This window comes from Pelophylax lessonae (genome assembly GCF_965119305.1).
Source record: "Pelophylax lessonae genome assembly, chromosome: 12".
NCBI lineage: Eukaryota > Metazoa > Chordata > Amphibia > Anura > Ranidae > Pelophylax > Pelophylax lessonae.
Genome location: NC_138779.1, coordinates 92,908,377 through 92,935,559, shown reverse-complemented (window position 1 = coordinate 92,935,559; position 27,183 = coordinate 92,908,377). Strand labels below are relative to the sequence as shown.

Sequence of the window (27,183 nt, the reverse complement as noted above, 5' to 3'; positions counted from 1 at the left end):
CATTTACAGCTCCTCCTTGGCAGAATAGATACTGCATTTTTTGAATTACAGAGAGGGCTTCCTGAAAATGTAATTAGACTTTTCTCTTCAATGGTAAGGAATTTCACAAATGTATTAACTGTTTAGTGTTTTGTGTAGGGGGATGTACTAATGGGGGGATTTTTTTGCTGATCCCAGAGTTCTGCTTTAAGTTCATATAGTAACTATACCTTCTGTAATACTAGAAATCAAGATTTGGATATTCCTTTTTACACTTGTAACTTATTAAAGACAGCTCATTGACCTGATTTGCCTACTTCATACCCATGTCACCCTAAAATACTACTGAAGGTGAATCACACAGTGACTGAGCAATACATTTCCTGGAATTGCTGTGACATCTACTGAATGCAGATCATTTTCTACTGGCAATATACGATTTAACAAAGTGATGTTTAGTTGCTACAAATTTGCTTGTGTGGCAATAGGGTCATTATTTCAAAACTTGTTTTTGGTACTAGCTACAAAGAACGCTTATTTCACACAAACCCATCTCCTGCCAGCAGCTGAAGAGTGAGACCCTTGCTCCCTTAGGCCCTGTTCACATTTAAGCGTATTTCAGCTCGTAAAACGCTCATCTCTGAAGTCTCAAAACAAGCAAAATCCCGTTAATTTCAAAGGCCCCTGTTCACATCTGAGCGTTTTTCTCCAGAAGAAAAATGCCTGAAGCTCAAAAAAGTACATGAGCTTCTTTTTTGGCTGATTACAAGCGTTTTTGTTAGATGTCAATGCCTTCCTTCAAACACCTGCAAAAATGTCTGAAAAAAGCCAGAAAAAAGCCACAATAAACGACTGTAAAAAGCCCAAAAAAACACCTGAAAACTATATGCTCAGGTGTGAAAGGAGCCTAAGGGAAGCAGTGGTCTTGTTGCAGGAGCCCCACACACCCCCTGCTAAGACAGACCTATAGCTTTGCAATTACCAAACCTCATGCTCCCTGCTGATTGGAGAGCTCTGGCTCATTGACGATCGGCCCTGAATGCAAACAGTCTGTTGTTGCAGGGCCAATCATCCACAAGTAATCACTGCAAGTCCAATTACATGCTAATAGTTCCAAATGATTGCAGGTTCTGTCAGCCTCTTCCCCTGTATAGGGCTTCTTGACCACAGGTGTTTGCAGAAACCTTGCTGAGTCTTCCACAAAAAATCCTAGTTGGACCCTAAACAAACGTGGGAATAAGATCCTAGAGCCTATGTATATGGGTTTTTGTGTTCATCAGAACAGCTTGTCCCCCATTTAAATTAATGGAAATCCAAAGGTAGTTTGAAGCAGGCTGATGTAGCTTAGAAGGAGGTAAAATGCAGGTCAGAAGTTTGTCAAATTCAGTTCAAATGCATCTGTCAATGAACTTCTGTCAACGAACTTTAAATGATCTTAGTAGCTTCTCAAACTATTTCTAAATGCTAGCAGAATGCACCTGAAAGCACACTGCCTTTGCCCATCAATACAAGCCCTTATATATGTAGCGGGGTTAAACATGCCTAAAGACACTGTTTGATATGTGGGAAGGAACTAGGCTCCCTCTAGTGGTAGCTGCATGGAATTTCCCGGGCTGTGACTTCCTTTTCACAAGATGAAGAAACTACATCTCCCAGGCTGCTTTGCAAGATCCAGGAACTAGGCTCCCTCTAGTGGTAGCTGCATGGAATTTCCCGGGCTGTGACTTCCTTTTCACAAGATGAAGAAACTACATCTCCCAGGCTGCTTTGCAAGATCCAGGGTGCACGGCTGCACCGCACGGCACTATGGGGGAGGTTATTTAAAGGAAGAGAGAAGCGCGCGAAGGGGGGGCCTTTCTGCGCTGGACTCTGAGGAACCAGCGAGCGAGAGTGAAGGACTGACACTGGATATTGGGCTAGAGCCTTTTAGCCTGGAGGGACGACGTGGAACCGTCCCATCTCAAGCACGAGGCACATTCCTGGAGGTCATACTGCTGTTTGCCGAGACCGGAAGTCATCCGCCAGAAGGACCCCGCGCGGCTGGCATATAGCCAAAGGACTGAGACCGCAGTGGAAGCGCGCGAAGGAGAAACTTCTGTTGGTGAGAGGGCACATGCCCAATAACTGACTTTATCTGCTGAAGAGACAGTTTTATCTACAGATAGCGGTAGCGCAGCAGGAGGTGATAAAACAACGGGGTTTATCACCATACTCTCTCAGGAGACTCATAGACAAACAATAAGGTCTGTAAAGGAGTCGCCAGAGGCTTATCTCTCTCGCAGAAGTTATTGCTCAGTTACGCAGACACCCTGCGGTGACAACTAACAGCTCGTTGTTTTCTCTCTCTTGATCTTTATTCCTAATCTGGATTACAAATGAGCTCTATTCAATAACCTTGCTAGCGAAGATCAACAAGAAAGAAGAGAACTCTGGGGGAGGGACTCAGATAGGCCCACCTACCTGGTACTGTGTCTAGCCTTAATGCAGGAGGAGTGTGGGGGTATTCTTTTACCTTTTTAAAGCTGTTTTAAATAACCTTTTATGGACTTGTATTGTATTGTATTGTATCTCCCCTATTCAATTTGATATATAGTAAACTAAGTTTGGTTAATTACAATCTTGTGCGTTGTTCCATTGTGTCACCCAGAAGGACTACTATTCAAGAAGGTAACAAGGTATTGTTGCATAGTGAAGTATTGTATTCCAACCTGTGTATCTATTTGATAGTCCAGTCCTATTCTGGGTCAGTTGTGCCTGAGGAGGGATCGAGCCAATTTGATTGGGTTGTTAGGCAGGGTGTAGACCCAATAATATAATCAGCAGCTCCTGCGGGGGTGGTGCTACACGTGGGGGCTCGTCCGGGATTTCTACAGTCCTGCAACACAACCCTCTCAGCCCCAGAATCCCCTCCCACGCAGAAATGGATCCTTTCGCTGCTGCTGAGTGGTGCAAGGAAGAGAATGTCATAGTGGAAAATGGCCTGGTGGTTGAAATCAAGGGAGAAGCCTGGACTGAAGAAAAGCTCCTCCCTGTTTTAAGGGCACTATCCACAGACAGGAAATTCTGGGTGATTGACATAAAAACTGACACCACTGCCCCACACACGTATGCACTGTGTGAGTGGAGGAAAGGGGTCCCTGATTATTTCAATGGAAACAGTGTAAAAACTATTGACCAAACAGAACTTTTCCTGATACATCCAGGAGTTCCTACTGCGGGTCCCTCATCCACCACCCCTGGGGTATCCAGCCAAGAAAAAGGTGTCCAAGAAGGGCATCCTGAGTCATCATCTTTGTCGACTTTTAGCTCAGAACTGTGTGCTGTTCTTGGGGAGATTGTGGCAAAATGTAGCAGGGACTCCTCGAGCTATCTGATGACTGGATATAGGAAGCTCCGGACATTCTCTGGGAAACAGCCTGTGCCTTCAGCAGAAGATGGGTTCGAAGAGTGGCTAGATACCGCCACTCAGGCTTTGGAGGAATGGGAGGTACCAGAACAGCACAAGAAGCAGAGGATCACAGAGAGTTTAAGGGGACCTGCATTAGAGGCTGTACGTAATCTAAAGCTTAGCAAGAAGAACTGCACTGCACAGGATTATTTGGACATTCTGCAAGATGTGTTTGGTCGGACGGAGAACGCGGCTGAACTTCTCTACCAGTTGGACCACTGTTATCAAGAAGAGGGGGAGAAGTTGTCCGAATTCATTAAACGTCTGGATAGGATTATCCACCAGATTCTGTTAAAGAAAGGAATAGACCCCCGGAAAATAGATGAGACTCGTGCACGACAGGTTCTGAAAGGGGCTCAACCTTTAGATCCCATTGCCATACTGTTACGAACTCGTCGAGATGGCGGCATTCTAGAATACCCCGATCTGATTCGAATGGTCAGAGAGGAAGAGGTCATGTTGGACAACAAGAAGAAAAGTCGGCAGTTTGACTCAACTGCCCGGGTTGGAGTGATAAGTGTGGAAGAGGGTGACTCTCAAGTTGAACTCCTAAAGACCCAAGTGTCTCAGTTGATAGAAATGGTGTCCATCCTGACTGGTCAGGTATCCACTCTACCCAAGGGGAGTATATCGGAGAGGCCAGATGAACCTGTTAGTCTCAGCACAGATCCAGAGCCACGGCCTGCAAGATTGTTAACTTGTTTCAACTGCGGGGGAGTTGGGCATGTTAGAAGGGTATGTCCCAGCTCAGGAAATGCTGCCGCGAAACCTCGCGAGCCAGCGGGAAACTTCAGAGGACACCGGTGAAGGAGTCAACCGGGTGTCCGCCAGTCTTAAGGGACTCCAGAAGTGGTGCAGGATCAGGGAAACTGAGTCAGGGGGTCAGACCCAAATATAACACCCCCAGTTCTAGACTCCGGGTTACTGAGGGAAGGAAAGTCAATGCACACCGGATTCGGCGGGGGCCTAGATCAAGGAAGAAAAAGGAGAAGAGGGCCAGGGTACAGAGAACTGAATCAGATAACAAGGCTACATCAAGAGAATTCCCAACTAACTTGGTCGGGCCCTCCCCAGTGGTCTCGGTTCAGGTGGAAGGAATTTACACAAGAGCCCTCCTTGACACAGGGGCCCAGGTGACTCTTTTGTATAGAGACTTCTATGATAAATATCTTACCCATCTACCTTTGCAGAAGTTGGAAGATCTGGAGATATGGGGTATTGGGACCCAAAGTTTTCCCTATGACGGGTATCTGCCAATCAAGTTGACCTTTGATCCATCAGTGGCTGGTGAAGCGGAAACCTTCGACACCTTAGCGGTGGTCTGTCCTCGTCCACCAGGGGCCAACAAAAGCTCTCTCATCGTAGGAACAAACACTGACCTGGTAAGGCGCCTTCTGATACAACTGGTCCAGGGACAAGATGCTCAGGCGCCAAGGATCCATCCCATGCTACGGCAGGCCTACCAACGATTAGTGTTGGAGCAAGAGACCCCCGCAGAAGGAGTTGGACGACTCTGGAAGCTGGATAGAGCAGAAAAGGTCTTACAGCCAGGAGAGGTGGCCTGTTTTAAGGCTTCTGTTAAACTCACATGGCAACAGCCGGGTCCCTTCATTATCTTTGAATCAGGTCAAAAGGAGAGACAGAGAGGGATAGAAGTGATCCCTGAGGTGATCCCTTTGAAGGAGTTACAGGAAAACCGTGGAAGGGTTTTAGTGAGTGTCAGAAACACCTCTATTACACCAGTGAAGGTACCGGCCAGAGTGCTCCTGGGCCAAGTCAACCCGGCTACCCCAGTTGCCCCCATTGATTTCAAAGAAAAGGAACAGGGTGAAGCGGTTATAGAGGAGCTTTGCTCTGGAAACGCTGCCCTCCCGCCGGAATGGGTGAAGAGGGCCAAGGCACAACTTGCTCGATGGAGGGAAATATTCTCTAAGGACGAGTTTGACGTGGGATGTGCCAGGAGTGCCACTCATAAGATCCGCCTGAGTGAGGACAAGCCTTTCAGGGAGAGAGTCCGGCGAGTCCCCTTAGGTGACTTAGAAGATCTACGTCAACAGCTGGCAGAGCTCAAAAAGATCGGGATTATCCGAGAATCCAGGAGCCCGTATGCTTCCCCGATAGTGGTAGTCCGGAAGAAAAACGGATCTCTGAGGCTTTGTATCGACTACCGAACGCTGAACAGAAGAACCATCCCAGACCAGTATACCACTCCTCGAATCGAAGATGCCCTACAGAGTCTGTCAGGGGCGAAGTGGTTCAGTGTGATGGACTTAAAGAGTGGGTATTATCAGATCCCCATGCACCCCGAAGATCGGGAGAAAACAGCCTTCATCACCCCTGTGGGGTTCTTTGAGTTCAATCGCATGCCTCAGGGGTTGTCCGGGGCCCCTGCTACCTTCCAAAGGCTGATGGAGAGGACCGTTGGAGATATGAATTTGATAGAGGTACTGGTATACTTGGATGATGTTATCGTGTTTGGCAGAACTTTAGAAGAACATGAGGAGAGGTTGGAAAAGGTCTTGAAGAGGCTACATGAAGAAGGTCTGAAACTTTCTCCTGAGAAGTGCCAATTCTATCAGTCCTCGGTCCATTACCTGGGCCATATCGTGTCTGAAGAAGGGGTGGCCACTGACCCGGACAAGCTGGATGCTGTTGCTTCCTGGCCGAGACCCACAAATGTGACCGAACTCCGGTCATTCTTGGGCTTTTGCTCCTATTACAGGAGGTTTGTGGAGGGGTTCGCCCAGATTGCCCGACCCCTAAATGAGCTCCTGAAGAATGAAGAAGATGATGTCCCTGAGTTGGTAAAGCCGGCGAAGTCCACCATAGGCCCCCGGAAGGCTAAGGAATCCATCCAGGATCAGTGGACCCCGGAATGCGAAGGGGCCTTTGTCCAGCTGAAGGAAACCCTAACCACTGCCCCTGTGTTGGCCTATGCGGACCCCACAAAACCATATGAACTGCATGTTGATGCCAGCCGAGATGGGCTGGGGGGGGTACTTTATCAGGAGCATGAGGGTCATCTGCGACCTGTTGCCTATGTGAGCAGAAGCCTACTGCCTGCTGAAAGGAATTATCCTACTCACAAACTTGAATTCTTGGCCTTGAAGTGGGCAGTGGTTGACAAATTGAAAGACTACCTGTACGGAGCTGAATTCATTGTCAAGACAGATAATAATCCCCTCACCTATCTGTTGACTACGGCCAAGCTGGATGCAACAGGACATCGATGGTTGGCTGCCCTCTCTAGCTTCAATTTTAGCCTGAAGTATCGGCCAGGAATCGGAAATAGGGATGCAGATGCCCTATCCAGAAGGTTGCATGTTCCACAGGAACCTGCGGAAGAATGGACTCATTTGGCTCCAGAAGGGGTGCGTGCCCTATATCAGGGAACTGAATTTCGATCCCGAGGAGGGTCAAGAGCAGAAGAGATTGGGGTTTCGGCTATCGGAGTACCCAAATGCTACTGCCAGGTGACCCAAGTTGAAGGGGAGGGTTTGCCCCGGCTGTCCAAAAGGGACTTGCGGAAGGAGCAGTTGGAAGACCCTTTGGGAAAACTTCTCTTGGAAGCCCTGGAGATCCAGAGCCCTGAGTTGCTTCTAACTGACTCCCCTCAGGGGGCCCGTCTGTTGCATAGAGAGTGGACCCGGTTACAGATCAGAGAAGGAGTGGCCTACCGGAGAGGTCCATCTGAAGATCTGGAGGAGAAGTGGCAACTGTTCTTACCAGCTAAATACAGAGAGGGAGTTCTGGCCGCTCTTCATGATAATCATGGCCATCTGGGGCCCGAAAGAACCTTTCAGCTTGTCAGGGACAGGTTCTACTGGCCTTGTATGAGGGCCGAAGTTGAAGGATACTGTCATTCTTGTGTCCGGTGTATACAGAGGAAGACTCTGCCACGTCAAGCAGCCCCAATGGGCCATCTACAAAGTCAGGGACCCATGGAGCTGGTGTGCATTGATTTCCTTTGCTTAGAGCCTGATCTGAGTGGCCAGGGGAATGTCCTTGTGGTAACAGACCATTTTACCAGATATGCTCAAGCATTCCCAACAAGGGATCAGAAGGCCTCAACGGTAGCCAAAGTTCTTGTAGAGAAGTTCTTTGTACATTATGGGTTACCACAACGCCTCCATTCTGATCAGGGAAGGGACTTTGAAAGCAGACTGATCAAGAGACTGTTAGATATGTTAGGCATTCAAAAGACTAGAACCACTCCCTACCATCCACAGGGGGATGCCCAGCCTGAACGATTTAACAGGACTCTTTTGGATATGTTGGGGACTTTGAGCTCAGAGAAGAAACAGCATTGGGGCAAGCACGTAGCTGCCATTGTGCATGCCTACAACAGCACTGTCAGTGATGCTACTGGATATTCCCCTTATCGGCTGATGTTTGGAAGGGAGGCTCGGTTGCCAGTGGATTTGGCCTTTGGCATTTCGCCTGATCATACCTCTTCAGCATCGCATAGAGGATATGTGGACCGACTGCGGAAGAGTCTGAAAGCGGCCTATGACAAGGCTCAGGCCACATCTGATCAACGTGGACTGCGGAATAAAAAAAATTTCGACCTAAAAGTTCGGATCCATGACCTGCAACCAGGGGACAGGGTTTTGTTGAGAAACTTGGGTGTCCCGGGAAAACACAAGTTGGCAGACCGCTGGAAGTCCCAACCTTATGTTATCTGCAAGCAACTGCCAAACCTTCCTGTGTACCAAATTCGGCCTGAAGGAAGTGTGGGTCCATTGAAGGCTTGGCATCGGAACCATTTGCTGCCTCTCTCTGAAGCGGTTCGTATGCCCCCTGTGGAAGACGTGTCAGAGGCCCCTTCGACTTCTCGCCGGTCCAGACCAGTTACCAGATCTCAGACGACGCTCCCAGATGAGGGAGAGGGAAGTTCTCCATCTGAAGATTTGGAAGATGAAGAGGAGGTACCCGACTGGTTGTGGTCATCTCAGTTGCCAGAACCCACACCTGCCTCCCTGTCTTCATCTGACTTGGCTGATAGAGGAGCCCTTCGGGCAGAAGCCCCTGAATTCATACCCTTTCATATGCTTCCAGAAGAAGCAGCTGAGGATGAAGATCCTGAGGAGGAGGTTGCACCCTTCTCTGAAGAAGAACTGACCTCTCTTGAACCATCAGGTTCCTCTGTGTTGGAACATGAGGAGGGGGACATTGAAGAATCCTCAGAAGTGCCTGATCCTAGCACCTCTGAGAGCATGCCTCCACGGGAACAGAGGGAAAGGAGAGTCATTCACCCACCTAAGAGACTGACCTATGATCAATTGGGTGAATGTTCGGAAGAAGCTGTTTTTACCTCCAAAAGATCTCCTGACCAGCCTAGTTCCTCCACTGTAGATTTGGTGGGGGACAACCCTAGCTCACCCCCAGGCACAACTGTACAAGCCACCCAAGTTTTGGGGGGTCTGTGAGAGATCATGAGAACAAAGTATTGAAGTAGAAAACGTTTGCATTTAAGTTTGTACATAAGGATATTGGGTTTGGCCATTATAATAAGCACAGTTTTTGATGTTCACAATTTGGTTTACTTTGTGAGTTAATGTTTGTGCACATTTTGTTGCTCTGACCTCGCTATATGTTTTTTTCTCTTTCTCACCTTTTGATGTTTTTTTTTCAACACAAACTTTAAGATGTAAGTGTTTAAGAAATTGCAAAGGCACATGTGCTTTTTAAAGGAGCACTATATAAAAGCACTAGAAATCAGCACTATATTAACACTGTAGAAATCACTTATTTGCTTATTAATTGCACTTTATCGTTTTACTGTTGCACTGCTATTAGAATACAAAATTGGATGTATTCAGATTGACTTATTTCAGCAAAATGTTAATGTTTTTGTTGTATAATGCCAACCTATGCACTAGGGTACATACTGTTGACCTCTTTGGGGACCAAAGTTTCTCAAGTGGGGGGAGTGTGTAGCGGGGTTAAACATGCCTAAAGACACTGTTTGATATGTGGGAAGGAACTAGGCTCCCTCTAGTGGTAGCTGCATGGAATTTCCCGGGCTGTGACTTCCTTTTCACAAGATGAAGAAACTACATCTCCCAGGCTGCTTTGCAAGATCCAGGAACTAGGCTCCCTCTAGTGGTAGCTGCATGGAATTTCCCGGGCTGTGACTTCCTTTTCACAAGATGAAGAAACTACATCTCCCAGGCTGCTTTGCAAGATCCAGGGTGCACGGCTGCACCGCACGGCACTATGGGGGAGGTTATTTAAAGGAAGAGAGAAGCGCGCGAAGGGGGGGCCTTTCTGCGCTGGACTCTGAGGAACCAGCGAGCGAGAGTGAAGGACTGACACTGGATATTGGGCTAGAGCCTTTTAGCCTGGAGGGACGACGTGGAACCGTCCCATCTCAAGCACGAGGCACATTCCTGGAGGTCATACTGCTGTTTGCCGAGACCGGAAGTCATCCGCCAGAAGGACCCCGCGCGGCTGGCATATAGCCAAAGGACTGAGACCGCAGTGGAAGCGCGCGAAGGAGAAACTTCTGTTGGTGAGAGGGCACATGCCCAATAACTGACTTTATCTGCTGAAGAGACAGTTTTATCTACAGATAGCGGTAGCGCAGCAGGAGGTGATAAAACAACGGGGTTTATCACCATACTCTCTCAGGAGACTCATAGACAAACAATAAGGTCTGTAAAGGAGTCGCCAGAGGCTTATCTCTCTCGCAGAAGTTATTGCTCAGTTACGCAGACACCCTGCGGTGACAACTAACAGCTCGTTGTTTTCTCTCTCTTGATCTTTATTCCTAATCTGGATTACAAATGAGCTCTATTCAATAACCTTGCTAGCGAAGATCAACAAGAAAGAAGAGAACTCTGGGGGAGGGACTCAGATAGGCCCACCTACCTGGTACTGTGTCTAGCCTTAATGCAGGAGGAGTGTGGGGGTATTCTTTTACCTTTTTAAAGCTGTTTTAAATAACCTTTTATGGACTTGTATTGTATTGTATTGTATCTCCCCTATTCAATTTGATATATAGTAAACTAAGTTTGGTTAATTACAATCTTGTGCGTTGTTCCATTGTGTCACCCAGAAGGACTACTATTCAAGAAGGTAACAAGGTATTGTTGCATAGTGAAGTATTGTATTCCAACCTGTGTATCTATTTGATAGTCCAGTCCTATTCTGGGTCAGTTGTGCCTGAGGAGGGATCGAGCCAATTTGATTGGGTTGTTAGGCAGGGTGTAGACCCAATAATATAATCAGCAGCTCCTGCGGGGGTGGTGCTACATATATATATTGTATTTAGCACCTTCTTACCTTCAAGAGGGACATATTCAATCTTGACCTCTGAAAAAATAAATAAACAGTGTGTCATTTAAGGAACTCCTTCTTTCTTTTAATTTTGATAGTAAATACATCTATACCATGCACTTTATGCTAATTGGTAATTTAACTGATAGGAATACTATACAATATATGTTGCTAATATGGATGTGTTTAAAGTTCACTTTTACGAAAAAAATAATAAATACACATATTTTTGCAAAAAAAAAAAAAAAATGCACATATATTATGTGGATCACTGGTGCAATGTCCAGCTCCTACAGACACTTTCTTCAGCTCTCTGCCCGTAACTCAGTATGGGCTTTCAATTAGAAAGCTGGAGGGAGTGTCCATTGATTGATGGTCAGTGCACTGATTACTATACCCTTAAGCCCCTTTCACATAGGCGGTGCACTGATTACTATACCCTTAAGCCCCTTTCACACAGGCGATCTGCCGATCCCCACTGAGCAGACGGATGACAGGTCCGTCTCCGCTTACTTTGCAGAGACTGAGCTGTCAGAGCCCCGCTCTCTTCTATGGGAGATCAGGCGAAAATGGACCGCCTGTCCATTTTCATCCGATCCAATCCTCCAGACGGATGGAAAATAGGCTTTCCATCTGTCCAGAATTCACGGACAGGATCGGATCGGATAGCAGCGGGTTTCAGCGGAGACGTCTCCACTGACACCCGATGCTCAATAGGGCTGCATTGGGGAACCGATCAGGTCTGTCTAAAAAACGAACTGGCAGGCTGGATCAAAAAGCCTGTGTGAAAGGGACCATAGTTCATTGAGAACTACAAGTCTGTCTGCCACAGTGATAGAGAAGGCTTGTAGTTTATTCATTCAACTGATACAGGGGAGAGAAGGAGGGTTCTGGGGGTGAGAAGGAGGGTTCTGGGGGTGGGAAGCAGGTGCTTAGGAACACTTTAAATACACGTTACATCTTACATTATATACGGGTGTAAGATGTAACAGTAACATGTCCCGAAAGGTGAACGTCATCTAAACAATCCAAATGTGGTTAGGATATATAGTTCCAAATACTGTAGTAATACACAATTTTAGGAAGTGTTTCAGACTATACTACTTTTTATGCCTCGACTATTCAGGGGTACTATGTACCCGATACTCATTCACATATGGGGGGGGCCGGATCTGAAGGCCCCTTGTTAAAGGGGGCTTCCAGATTTCGATAAGCCCCCTGCCCACAGACCCCCACAACCCCGGTCATGGTTGTGGGGATGAGGCCCTTGTCCCCATCAACATAGGGGCAAGGGGCTTAGTGAACTTTAAAATATGCTTTTCAATTGTTTCCTGCTATTGTGATCAGTGAATCTTAGAATTAACTGAGCAAACGTTAAAGAACTTATGCCCAAAAAAATCAAATAAAAATAATATCTAGGCTTTAGCGTGAAGACCACCTCCCATTTTTCTATTGCTTATTTTTACAGTAATTATAATTTAGAAATAATTTGACTATAGATAATTCCTAAATTGACAACTTTTAACAGTAGTGAGGAATGCCTAAAACTGTGATATTTTAATGAATTTTTAACTGGAGTATTTTTACATTTTATTTTTGCCAGCATGATGCAGTAATTCATGCAAAAGGAGCCCCGACCAAGTATTGAGTGCATACTATACTATACTGTACATGGACATACTTTTCAGTAAGCCAATATTTCAGTATTAAAAATCATTTTTATTGGTCTTATGTAATATTCTAATTTTCTGAGATACTGAATTTTGGGTTTTCACCAGCTGTAAGCCAGAATCATCAAAATTGAAAGAAGGAAATGCTTGAAATATATCGCTCTGTGTGTAGCGCATCTATGTAAAATATATTTTGAGTTTCCCTCTTTGAATTGAAATACTGAAATAAAGTAACTTTTTGATGATATTCTAATTTTAAGAGATGCACTTGTGTGTGTGTGTGTGTGTATATATATATATATATATATATATATATACACACACACACACTTAAAAAATAAATGTTTAAGGGCTACATTACCAAGAAAGTTGAGCTTGGCAGACAGAGACAAGGCATATCCATCAGGGACAAATGTGTAGTCTGCTTCATCGTCTGGCCTAACGTCATCAATAATTAACTTGTGAATCCTGTATGAATATAACAAATTAATAGATTATCCATACCATCCAGAACATTAACCTGGCCACCAAAACCAGAACACATCTTTCAAATTCAAATCTTCCTATTAAGATCATTACCAAATTGAAAATATATTTAGGTAAGGAGGGTAAAATGAGAATTTTGTAAATAAAAGAGTCTGTCACAGGTATGGAGATTAGCGGGAGCGCTCCTGGGGGGCGTGCGCCTGCCCCCACTAGACAGTGGGGGAGGCCAATGCACGGGACAGAGTGCTTGTGATCCTTCTCTATAGGATCACAGGTCACTGTTATCATTTGACATGTCCCTCCCCCATACAGTTAGAAAACACTCCCCTAGGCTCACACTTAACTCTATCATCACCCCTAGCTTAACCCCTTCCCTGTCAGTGTCATTATTACAGTAACAGTGCATATTTTTAGCAGTGAATACTGTAGTAATGTCACTGGCCCCCCAAAAGTGTAAAAAATATCAGTTAGAGGTCCGATCTGTCCGCCGCAATGTCGCAGTCCCGCTAAAAATTGCAGATCGCTGCCATTACTAGTAAAAAAAAAAAAATAAACAAAAATGACATAAATCTTTACCCTAGTTTGTAGACGTGATAACTTTTGCACAAACCAATCAAAATGCGCTTATTTGGATTTTATTTACCAAAAATATGTAACAGAATACAAATTGCCCTAAAAGGATGAAAAAATAGATATCTTAATTTTTTTTTGGCGGGGGCGGGGGGGGGTATGTTATATAGCAGAAAGTGAAAAAAATATGTATATATATTTTTCAGAATTGTTGCTCTTTTTTTGTTTATAGCGCAAAAAAATAAAAATTGCACAGGTGATAAAATACCACCAAAAATAAGCTCTATTTGTGGGGAAAAAAAGGACACGAATTTTATTTAGGTACAGCGTCGCACAACTGCACAATTGTCTGTTAAAATAACGCAGTGCCGAATCGCAAAAAATGGCCTGGTAATTAGGGGGCAAATCCCTTCAGTCCAGAAGTGGTTAAATGATCAGAGCGAAGTACAAGGTTCCTTTAAAAACCCAACCCTCAACTCTTTGTTTGTCTGTCAGAGCCTTAAAAAAATACCTGGTACCTGGAATGCAGGAGCATGTGACCTTCTTTCTATCCTCCCAGGATGTAGTGCTTAAACCCAAGTGATCCATTACCAGATTCAACGCTGTTTTTTACATTTTTTAAATTTTTTGTATTCTGTATTGCCGGGAGCTGACAATACATTACAGCCGCGAGCAAATTTAAATTATAATTTTTTCCTTTAGAAATGTCAGAATTGCTGCAGCAGGCTACATACATCGTACAGATGCGCAACTTTACAGGCACATTAAGGGGACCTCCAGGCATGATATTTAAAGGAATTTTTTATTTTTATTGTTTTTATTGTTTCACTTTAAGCACCATTACAATCACTGCTCTTTAAAATGATTGGCGGTACCCAGGTCCCCATACACTTTTTATGGCAATAACTTGCATATAAGCCTTTAAGATTAGGACTTTTGATTTTTTATGTTCGTGTCCCATAGACCTTGATAGAGTTTGCATGTTTGCTTTTTTCCTGTTCGAGATGTTCTGGTGTGAACCGAACAGGGGGGGTCGGCCCATCCCTAATGACGAGGAAGGCTGCCCAACACAGAAGGACTGACAATAGCTTGTAACCCCTTCCCCAAAGATAATTCCCATTTCCCATTCAATTCATTATAATTAACTTGGAAAAAAAGTAAATTTCATTGGCTTACTTTCTAGATAACATAAAAAAAGCTGCTTTTAAATTTTCCAAACCACACTAAAAAATAGTAGCTTATAGCAATAAAGATACCCTCCTGTCCTACAGTTATGAGGTTCCCAGAAACAATATAGATCTTATAATAAAGTAGAACTCCATCTAAAACAAAAAAAGAAATGCCTGACATTTTTCTTTAACTTTAAACTAATACAAAAAACTGAAAGATGGCGCCCCCCCAGTGGCATGATGTGAAATTTAAATACTACATCTATTAGATGGATGCGGCTGCCATCAATTTTTTTGGATAAAACCAAAAAAAACATGGAAAGAGAGCGATTTAATGTGTCAATATCTAAAAGTGCTATGTGCTGGATAAATAGGTAAATAAATAATGGCATAAAAATAAATATATAATAAATACCTAAATATTAGATCAAGTCCAATAATTCATAAAGTGCAAAAATTCATCCAGTGCACAATTACATATAAATATTACATAACGTCTATTAATTCATAAAGTGCAAAAATTCTTCCAGTGAAAAAAATCCACCACAAAAGTGACAAAACGTGCCAAACAGATCTTCTTGCTTAAAAGGTGCTTGTGCTTAAATGTAACTTCACCCGTTAGTGTGAGGGTAACTCACCAGAAATCAAAGGGCCTCCAGGACCCAGCTCACTCTAAAATTAGCAAATAGCCTCCTTAGATGGATGGTGTAATTTTGATGGGTGGCCTCCCTGGGCTCACAGTCGATTGTTATAAACTTTTCCCCCAATCAGAATAGTTATGCTGTTTCCCAAGAAAATTAAAAACATACAGTATAATTGCGCAATATCGTTTAAATATTTATTGGAAACAATATAGATCAATAAATGGTACACTCACATTTAAAAGTGCCACTATGGGCACATTCACACAGCAAAACAGCCAAGGAAAATGTGTCTGAATGCCGCTCGGTTCCAGCGTGCATTCCAACAGAGGGCGGAAGTGACGAACCGGAAGTAGCAGCCGGACCAACCTCAATGCATTTTGCGATTACGCGAACTTCCTGATGATGTGTTATTGTCAAATGCATTGAGGTTGGTCCAGCTACTACTTCCGGTTCGTCACTTCCGCCCTCTGTTGGAATGCACCTTGGAGCGCACGCTGGAACCAAGCAGTGTTCAGACATATTTACCTTGGCTGTTTTGCTGTGTGAATGTGCCGATAGTGGCACTTTTAAATGTGATAATTAAGGATTGAAATAAGCGCAATATCTGTAATATGTACTCCTATTTAACTATAAATTCTGAAAAAACTTTTGGCAGTAATGGTTATTAAGTATTGAAGTGCTAGACTTGTATTGTGGAGTGATTACAACTCATATATGAACTGATCAAAAAAAGTGCTAGTGCCGAAAATGTGCTGAATTAACGTGCAATAAATATGTAAATAACAACAATTAAGTTGTATAATGATACTACTATATATATATATACACATATATATATAAATATATGATATTATGTGTTTGTGCTGATCTGCAAATAATCAATTAATGTTGAGCAACAGAATTACAACCAAACATCCTCTAACAACAAAGTGCAGGTGCAATAAATATTAATAAAAAGAAAGAAAATAAAATGCTCATGTAGTGCAATGATTTACATACATATTATCACAAATTATCCGCAATCAATGATAGAATATACAGTAAATATGTGAAGATAAAATTAATTAAATAAAGTCCATGTTGCAATCCTCCAGTGACAAAGTGCAAACAGTGGTAGTCATTAAATCATAAAGTGTTCGCAGTGTTCAGAAGTGAGGATCCTTCCACCACAGTGCTCAAAGCAGGCTCAAGCTCTGCCTAGGTAAAACTCACTAGATATTCTGCTGGTCAGACCATGAACCAGCAAACAAGCATAAACTGCAATCAATATCAGTCTGGAATCCACTCTCCTTTTCAGTTGCTTAATCAGCCCAGAATGGATGTTAGTTAATGATGGGCCACATGAGGGAATATAGAAAGGGATACCACACATAACATAATACTGTATGTTAATTCTTTATTGAAAGAAACACTAATAGATCACTCACATTTGGTGGTGTCTGCCAGACACTAGGAATCTGCACATGAGAAATCCATTCACTGCTCGGATCCAATTACAAAGACTCACGAGCAGTCTTCTCCTGCCACACCTACTGGTTTCGTCACCCGTTTGTGATAATATTTATATTAATCATTGCAGTACATGAGCATTTTTTTTCTTTATTGCACCTGCACTTTGTTGTTATAGGACGTTTGGTTGTAATTCTGTTGTGCAACATTAATTGATTATTTGCAGATTAGCATAATATTATATATATATATATATATATATATATATATATATATATAGCAGTATCATTATACAACTTAATTGTTATTATTTACATATTTATTGCACCTTAATTCAGCACATTTTCAGCACTGGCACTATTTTTGATCAGTTCATATATGAGTTTTAATCACTCCACTATACAAGTCTAGCACTTCAATACTTACTAACCATTGCTATCCAAAAGTTTTTTCAGAATTTATAGTTAAATAGGAGTACATATTACAGATATTGCGCTTATTTCAATCCTTAATTATTACTTACATAGCATTGCTTTGGTACAGTGGCTGCATCTCTGATAGTGTACCCCTATTGGCTAAAGGCCTACAACATATCCTGTGCTCTAGTTCCTTTATTAGCTTCTTTTAAATGTGAGTATACCATTTATTGATCTACATTGTTTCCAATAAATATTTAAATGATATTGCGCAATTATATGTTTTTAATTCTCTTGGGAAACGGCATAACCATCCTGACTGGGGGACAAGTTTATAACAATCTACTGTAAGCCCAGGGAGGCCAGCCATCAAAATTACACCATGCATTTAAGGAGGCTATTTGCTAATTTTAGAGCGAGCTGGGTCCTGGAGACCCTTTGATTTCTGGTGAGTTACCCTCACACTAACGGGTGAAGTTAAATTTAAGCACAAGCACCTTTTAAGCAAGAAGATCTGCTTAGCACCTTTTGTCACTTTTGTGGTAGATTTTTTTCACTGGAAGAACTTTTGCACTTTGTGATTTAATGGGCTTTATGTAAAATTTATATTTATATGTAATTTTGTGCACTGGATGCATTTTTGCACTATATGAATTATTGGACTTTATTACATTTTTAAGTATTTATTGTTTATTCTTATTTATTTTTTATGCTATTATTTACCTATTCATCCAGCACATAGCACTTTTAAATTCGGCGCCTCAAATCGCTCTCTTAACTTTAAACTAGCCAGTTTTTAGCAAAGTACAATTATTTATTCAGGCATAAATATTTTTCCATTACCTGCCCTTATGGGTCATTGTGATGCGTTTGCTTGGTCTGATTTCCACTCCATTTTTAAGCCACTTGCCCGTCACTTTGTCATCAGAAACCTCACATTTAAATACCGCCTGTTCAGCTGCCTTTACTGTCAGGTCAGCAATGCCCTGTAAAACTTCCAGCTTCTTATCTGTAATCAATATAATATCAATAAGACTTTGAATCGATCAAATACACAAGCAAGGATCATTCAGGAATGTGTGTGGTTTCAAAACATTGTACCTTCCACTACAAGGTCAGCCTCGCATTCTCCACCATTGGTCTGTACTGAGTAGCGTCCAATGTCCTCTTTGGTGGCTTCATTTATAATTAAAATGTGTTTTTTACCATCTTTTTTGAAGCGGTATTTAAATGTCTCCTGGCGAGTTAACTCCACTCCATCTTTCATCCTTACAGAGAGACAAATTAGATCATTAGTTTAAACACTGGCAAATAAACTGTATTTACATTTCCAAAAAAACATATAAGGTGACATGTACCACGTCACTTGGGCACCTTCTTCAGAGACCTCCAATTCTAATTCCACTTTTTCTCCCACAAAAACTTGTTGATCCTCCAATGGTTTATCAATTGTCACAGGAGGCTCTGCAATGCACATGAACATTATTTTTATTGCAAAAAGAATAATGTATATTGACTGTCTGCATATGAAAATTTTTCAATATCTTTCAAAATATTATATTTTGCTCTTATCACATGAACGTTTTACAAATTCTCATCAGACATGCACTACTGTATGTCTGAACACCCCCTTTAATACTGCAATTGTTTATGGTTCAGCACAGGGATTTTAAGAGATAAAAGGACCACCTTTTAAAATGGCAACAGTTAAACTGTTTACAAAATGTCAGAATTCAATGGTTGGATAAAAATGTCAAATTGGACAACAAGTGTCCTATTTGCACAGTTGCCAAATATGACAATTTGCCTATTTACACAGTTATTCAGAATTGTTTTTATCTATAACTTGCTTCTGCAATGAAATAAGTGTAGCCAGGTGCACTGCTAAGAGAGAAACACTGGCTGTAGTTGCTCTCTGTAGCTGCTGCGCTGCAGTGCTGAACTGGTTACAGCTTTTTCAGCAAAAGGGGAGCTGCTGAGCAGGAATAGTTCAACAGACTGAGTCAGGTAGCAATGCATTGTGGGAACTGTAAACTCTACAGTGTAATCGAGAGCTTTTGAGCTACTTTCCCCAAATAGGATTTTGCTGGTCTCTCGCTTTCACTCACTTCTCTCTCTCTCACTCACACCCCTTTAAAACTCTCACCCCACTCTCTCTCACATCCCTCTCTCTCTCTCACCTCCCTCTCTTTCTCTCACACACACCCGCCTCTTTCAACCCTCTCTTTCTCTCACCCTCTCTCTCACACCCCCCCTCTCTCATACTCCCCCCTCTCTTTGTTACTCTATTACCCCCTTTCTCTCTCACCCCCTTTCTCTCTCACCCCCCTCTCTCTCTTTGACTCCCCTCGCTTTTTCTCTCACCCCCTCTCTCTCTTTCACTCCCCCTCTCTCACTCACTCCCCTTCTCTCTCACATCCCTGTGTTTTTCACACACACACCCCTCTCTCTTTCTCTCAACCCTCGCTCTCACGCTCCCTCTCTCTCATACCCCTCTCTCTCTCACCCCTCTTTCTCTCTTCTCTCCATGTCTCTCCTCCCCATCTCTCTTACCCTCTCTCTCTCATGACCCCCCTCTCTCTCTCTCTCGCCCCTTTCATAACCCCCTCTCTCTCTCTCATCACCCCCTCTCTCACACCCCCTCTCTCTTACTCTCTCTCCATATCTTGCCCCCGCTTTTTTCACCCTCAATCCCCCCCCCTCTCTCGAACCCCCTCTCTCTTTCACTCCCCCTCTCTCTCCACCCCTGCTCTCTTTCATTCTCTCCTATCTCTTTCACCCCCCTCTCTCTCTCACTCCCTCTCTTTTTTCTTTCTCTCTCACCCCCCTTTTTTGTCACCCTTCTCTCTCTCACACCACCTCTCTTTCTCACACACCCTCTCTTTGTCTCACCCCTCTCTCTCATTTCTTTCTCTCACATCCCTCTTTCTTTCACACACCCTTCATTCACACACATCCCTTCTCTTTCTCTTTAGCACTCCTCTCTCTCTCTCTCACCCCTTTCTCTCTTTCCCTCTGACCAGCTTTGCCATAAGATGTGAAATGTAGTAAAACATAAATAAATATTTGAATATATTTCAAAATGTTTGTTAACTTTTATTTAAAAGAACGTGTTTGTGTGTGTGTGTGAATATATATATATATATATATATATATATATATATATATATATAGTGGGGGGTTATTGCTCCATGGGACCACCACATCAAAAGCCGTTCAACTTAAACAAAATGTTGTTTTGTTTTTGTTTTTTTCTTTAGCCACTTGCCGTCTGCTCACTCGAGCTCTACTGCGACAAAGTGGTTCGTTATAGTCTGGCGACGTAGACCTACATCGCCAGACACTCCCCTTTCTCGGCGGCGCGTGCGCGACGCCGGAGGCTCGCTCCCGCTGTATTCAGTCACAGTGGGAGTCGGGCCAGGGGAGGAGCAGCGGCGATCGCAGCTGCTCTTCTCCGATCGTCGGGGAATTGAGTGTGGAGATCCGCCTGCTTGTGTAAACACAAGCGGGCGGATCTCCTAAGTGACAGGCAGGGTCAGATTGCAGGGTTCAGCATAGCTGAACATGCGATCTGTCCCTGTGTCACTCAGTCACCTCCCCCCACACACGTTAGTAAGCACCAGGCATACATTAACCCCTCCCTCTCTAATAAAATTAACCCCTTCCCTTCCAGTGTAATTTTTACAGTAACAGTGCACATATATAGCACTGATTACTGCAGTAATGTCACTGGTACCCCCAAAAGTGTAAAAAATGTCAGTAAAGGGTCCGATTTGTCCGCAGCAATGTCGCAGTCCCGCAAAAAAAATCGCAGATCGCCGCTATTACTCGTTAAAAAAAAACACCAAAAATGACAGAAATCTTTCCCTTAGTTAGTAAACGCAATAACTTTTGCGCAAACCAATCAAAATACGCTTATTGTGATTTTTTACCAAACATAGGTAGTAGAAAACAAATTGGCCAAAAATTTTAAAAAATTTTGATTTTTACATTTTTTGGGGGGAATTTCATATAAAAAAATGTGAAAAATATTCTTATTTTTTCAAAATTTACGTTCTTTTTTTGTTTATAGCGCAAAAAGTAAAAATCACACAGGTGATCAAATACCACCAAAAGAAAGCTCTGTTTGTGGGAAAAAAAGGACGTAAATTTAGTTTGGGTACGGTGTCGCACAACCGCGCAATTGTCAGTTAAATTCGCACAGTGCCGAATCGCAAAAAGTGGCCCAGACGTAAGACAGCAAAATCCTTCAGTGGTAAAGTGGTTAGGCAAACACAATGTTCCTTGTGTTTGCCTAAAGAAAAAAACAAAACAAAAACAAAACACCTTTTTGTTTCCAGCAGCAAAACAAAATGAAACACAAAAGTCTGCTTGTCTTCGCCACAACAGCATAAACAAAACATAAGGAAACACACAGTTTCTAGATGGGACCTTACCTCAGGGTTAGCACAGTCCCAGTCTAGCAGCTTCCAGCAAATGAGCAGTACTCCCAACGGGTGTCTCTCTCGAACTCCTAATCATGCACCATCACACCTAGTACTGCTTCCTGTCTTAGGTGCTGCTTCTTAGAGGCTCCTAACCCTGTATGGACTGGAGTCCCTGTAGTCTGAAGTGGAGGCCCTTTTCCCACCCGAATGTTACTTCAGGGCCTCTGAAATTCCAGGTCCCAAATATCTCTCTAATAACACAGAGAGGACTGTGAGTCAGTCCTTTCCTTTTCATGTCTACCCTGGAATTTCTCACCCAACACAGGTGAGACCCCTTTGTACCCACACTTCTCTTAAAGAGACCATAACCGAACACTGGTGCCACATAGCACTCATCCAGGACCCAAGACCCAGGACCCAACCTTGGCATCCTGTACAATATACAGTATATATACAGTATATATACACATACATGTCTGCTTGAGCTTTGGGGTGAACACCTTAATGCAAAAGGCTGTGCACATTTATGGCAAAAACATTTACTGAGGAAGTGTGACATCAGTCATATGGATCCTGAGTTACTTTAAACACAATCCCCTGCTACCATTCCATGCAATGTATTTAGACCGTTTGATGTTGCCAACAGAATTTCAGAAAGACATAGAACTCCAATTTAGGTAACTATTCTATACATAAAAGTACAAGTAAAATGTTTATCAAAGCTAATTGACTCTTACCTTTAACATAAAGTTCAGTTGAACTCCTCTCATCGCCAACTACACAAGTGTATTCTGCATCATCTGCCAGGCTACATTTGTTGATTGTGAGCACCCTTCTGAGACCAACATTCTCAAATACATATCTACAAATAAAAAAGAAATACATGGTCCCATTTTAAGTTAAAAAGTCTTCTTGACACACATGTTTTATTTGAAGTCTATGCATTGACTTACCAACATTTTAACTATTTATTCAGATACTTTCCATGTTCTGGCTTACTCATCCTGGGCTTTCTGATTGCAGAGCTACTTGTGAAGCTAAAGGTACTTGAAGTGCTGAGACAAATGTTATGAGTGTTTTTTATTGTCAAGTATACTTATATTTTGGGAGAGCTGTATGATACCTGCATATATCTGTAAGATACAGTTATCTGTTTGGCTTCCAAAAGCGGTAGTTAACACTACTTGATGACTCATACCTACAGGTAAGCGTATAATAAAGCTTACATGTAGGTATAAGGAATATCTCCTAAATGTGCATCTTTTAGGATATATTCACTATTTTTGTAGCCGCGAGGTCACCGGCATATGTGCATCTTGCTCTGATTGGACGGCATACAGAGTATGCTGTCCCTTCAGAGTGCTGTGCCAAGATCATGGCTCCCCTGCACATGCAAGAGAGTGACATAATTGCGGTTCAGCCATTAAAATGGGCACAGCTTGCAAACTCAGAAGACAGGGTGAAGATGGAAAACTATCAGCACTGACAGCGTGCCACTGGAGGATAAGTTAAGTCTTTCATAATATGCTAGTATGCAGTGACATTAACTTGCAGGGAGACTTTTTTTTTTAAACCCAGACTTTAAGGGTCTCAATTCAGAATGATCTAGTAATCACATATTGCAGTTTTTTTTAAACTAGTAATTTGTCTTTGAAATGTATTCCAGTATGTTTTTGTTACAGTTACATAGGTAAGGTTGAAAAAAAGACACCAGTCCATCCAGTTCAACCCATGGTGTGTGTGTTGGCATGCGTTTATATCTATTGTATATCCCTGTATGTTGTGATCGTTAAGATGCCCATCTAATATTTTTTTAAACTATCGACGTTCTCTGCTGAAACCACTGCTTGTGGAACCACATGCTTACCACTCTGACAGTAAAGAACCCTCTACACAGATTAAAGTTAAACTGCTTCTCTTCCAATTTTAGTGAAAGGCCTGTGTCTTTTAAACTCCCTTTCCCTGAAAAGTTTTTTCCCTATGCTACCCTCACCAGTACAGTATTTGTACATCGCTATCATATCCCCTCTCAAGCACCTCCTGTCCAGAGAGAATAATTTCAATGCTGGTAGTCTTCGCTCATAGCTGAGATTCTCTAGTCCTTTTATTAGCTGTGTTGCCCTTCTCTGAACTCTTTCCAGTTCCAGAACATCCTTCCTGAGGACTGGTGCCAGAACTGGACAGCATGCCCAAGATGCGGCCGGACCAGAGTCTTGTAGTGTGGGAGAAATATCGTTTTATTTCTGGAGTAGATCTTTTTTTTATGCATTTTAATATACTGTTGGCTTTGCTTGCAGCTTGGCAATGCATTACATTGCTGAGCCTGTCATCTACTAGGACCCACAGGTCCTTTTCCATCCTGGATTCCCCCAGAGGTTCCCCCCTAGCGAGTAACTTGTGTTCATATTTTTAGCACCCAAATGCATTACCCTACATTTTTCAACAATAAACCTCATTTGCCATGTAGTTGCCCACCCCATTATTTTATTTCGGTCTTATTTTAGGGTTTCCACATCCTGCGCAGAAGTTATATCCCTGCTTAGCTTTTTATTATCTGCATCTATTGAGATTGAGCTGTTTATCCCATCCTTTATATCATTTACCTATACTTGTTCTAGTAGTACAAGTACTAGGTTTTAAATATTTTAAGTACAGTATTAATATAAAATTGCATTGCTGTAAATTCTGGACATTATAAGGGTTTTATTTGTTTTTGACAAAAAAAATGAGTGCAGTTGTCTTGGATACAGTAGTCTTAGCACCAATTACAAGAGGGTAGAACTCCATGAGAGACATTTCTCCAACTAGAACTGCACCCCTCCCACTACTCCTCTATGGGCAAATGCAACTTTTTTTAGGTGTTTTAGCTTGAAACTGCTGCTCACCATAGCTGATCCTAATATGAATGTATACATGTGAAAGCCTCAGACAATGCCGCTCCTCAGGCTATACCCACTAACATGCTTTACCCCACACACCGGGGCTTAATCGTAGGGGAGAGAATCAGTTCTGATGTGAAAAAAAGCAATTGAACACAGTGTTGCCGACTGCAGGACAAAGAGGATAACTCAACTATCATCTATTGATCAACACCAAGTTTAACACACCTGCTCCCCATTCACACCTGAGACATTGTAACACTATGAGTCACATGAAACCGGGGTAGGAAAACGGCTAATTTGGCCCAATTTGGACACTTTCACTTAGGGGTGTACTCGCTTTTGTTGCCAGCGGTATAGACAATAATGCCTGTGTGTTGAGTTATTTTGAGGGGACAGAAAATGTACACTGTTATACAAGCTGTACACTCACTACTTTACATTGTAGCAAAGTGTCATTTCTTCAGTATAGTCACATAAAAGATATAATAAAATATCTACAAAAATGTCAGGGGTGTACTCACTTTTGTGAGATGTATATATCTATATATATATATATCTCCATATAGTTCTCTTCCTTTACCTAGATGTATAAATATTCATAATATATACAGTATATATAAAAAACATCTCTTCATAATTAATATAATTATATTTGAAGTAGTGCTGTAACAGGCATGTATGCTCCTATGTTAGTGTTACCAGATATCCAAAAAAAAAAAAAAAAAATATATATATATAGAAACATCACATGTGGCCACATTTGTATCATGAGAAAGTGCACAGTCTTACAAAAAATTTTTTTAGAACAGTCATCCCTTGCCCTAGGATGACACTTGGTGGCTAAGAGAGGCAATGCCTGAACAAAAAACGGAAATTAATATTCAGCCACATGAACTAATAAAAAGAAGTTCCACCTTCTGGGCTAGGCTTATTCATATTTTTATGAGCTTATTGTCCAAAATGGTATACAGGACCAGGATAGAAAGACAGGAGGACACACACTCATCATCACGTCATCTGACACTTTAAGGACACCAAGACACAGCTCCACCCTAGGGAAATGGCATTTTAGAAAGGCAATCATTTTAGGGGACTCTGGTAACGACCATTGTGAGCCAGCAGCCATTTTGGAAGGGTAATTATAATACATTTATCTTTTCATGATTCATGGATTATTTAAATACACCTATTCTTGATTTCTTGTGATATTTAGATTGTTCTTACCCTGATATAATAACCATTTTAGATTTTTCTTTGATTTTATTTTTGTTTTTCAGATTGAATCCTTTTCCTTTTGCGCTATAATAGCATACAATTTTACGTAGTTTAATCCTTACTCTTCCTGCAGGAGAGAAAATGTTGGGCAGCATTAAACACAGACTATTGTCTGATAGATAATTAAATAAACCTGGGTATTTTGTCCATGGGGAGAAATTTCGTTCCATTCATATTGCATAGGAAAACCCATTAGCAAGTGTTGCATATTAATTTGTTATTTTACTGTATGTAAGATTGTTGTCTATGTCCATCCACAAATGTAACTATTTATTGTGAATACATGTCAGTGAATAAATAATTATTTTTTATTCAAAATTTAGTCTGTATTCATATTGTTCTATCTATGTTTTTAAAGGAATTCGAATAGTGAAAATCACTCAATATAATTGATCATTCAGGCAATTCCAGAATCCATACGCATAACAAATAGCATTGAAACTTTTACACCACAAAACTTGCAACCTTTATTGTTCAGTTACCAAGAGGGTTTGAGGGGGTTCCATCTACAGATATAGAAAGCAGATTTTCCTTTTCATATAAGTAATTAGATAAGTTAAAAAATGACCACATGTGTTAAGTCTAATGCTGGCCATAAACTGAATGAATTCCATTGGATTCCTGTTGAGTTGGCTTAAATTTGTGGGGTGGCCCTGTTGGCAACACCTGGTTCGACAAAAGCACATTTTTCCATTAGATGGAAATCAGTTTAACAGTGCCTGCATCCAACCAGACACAGCTATAGGTATTCTAACATCTGCAGGTGGTGGCTAGCAGAATACAATAGCCAGCATTGCAGATTCAACCACAAACATTATTTAGCCTGGATAGGAAAAATCAAGGAAATTAAAATTTTAATATGCATGGACAGCTTAAGATGCAACACAAAACTAGTACCATTAAAATACCTGGTTCCTAGCTCTACGTTAGCCAGTCTGGGGTGAAAAAGTTGCTTAGTATGGGCAAGAGAGCACTCTATTTTCATGCTGTTTCCTTTTGAACCTGAGTGCCAATTTTAAAGGAACTTAGCATAGGATGGGGAAACAACTAGGCCTCTCATTCTTCATTAGCAGCAACCAGCCATCAACCAGACTGTGCTCTGTTCTCCACACACACAGCTATTTAATGGCAGGGTTATATTGTATTTAAGAAAATACACACAGGGATGTTTAGCATATAGTTTAATTTACAGAAGTAAAAAATTCAAATAGCAATGTTTTAAAAAGGGGTGTTTTGGGTTCAGTGGGCCTGTTGCACAGCAGGTACTATACAGTACTATATACTAGCTCATTGCTGTTACCTCATAGTTCCTGCCTCCCAACTCCTCTCCTAAGATTGTCAGAGAGGATACCTGCAACTGGCTGATCACTCTCCATAAGTACCAATCCCAGAACACAGAGTCCAGGAACCTTCCAGAATCACTGGGAGAACCTTGCTCTTTGCAAAAATGTGACCCTTTATGTTCAGACTCCTTGCAACAGATCTAA

The 27,183-nt window shown here is 42.1% G+C and overlaps 1 protein-coding gene across 2 annotated transcripts in view; it reads right to left on the bottom strand.

Annotated features, from left to right (window-relative positions):
- The window catches only part of LOC309568082 (myosin-binding protein C, fast-type-like), a 236,518-nt gene that overhangs the window by 60,952 nt on the left and 148,383 nt on the right, over window positions 1-27,183 (bottom strand). For both annotated transcript variants that reach the window (XM_082273655.1, XM_082273654.1), the window contains exons 11-16: window positions 22,277-22,401; window positions 18,471-18,576; window positions 18,214-18,380; window positions 17,956-18,121; window positions 12,740-12,846; window positions 10,715-10,744 (exon numbers count right to left, since the gene is read on the bottom strand). In XM_082273655.1, coding sequence (XP_082129781.1) covers window positions 10,715-10,744; window positions 12,740-12,846; window positions 17,956-18,121; window positions 18,214-18,380; window positions 18,471-18,576; window positions 22,277-22,401 — 701 coding nt within the window. The remainder of the gene's footprint in view (window positions 1-10,714; window positions 10,745-12,739; window positions 12,847-17,955; window positions 18,122-18,213; window positions 18,381-18,470; window positions 18,577-22,276; window positions 22,402-27,183) is intronic.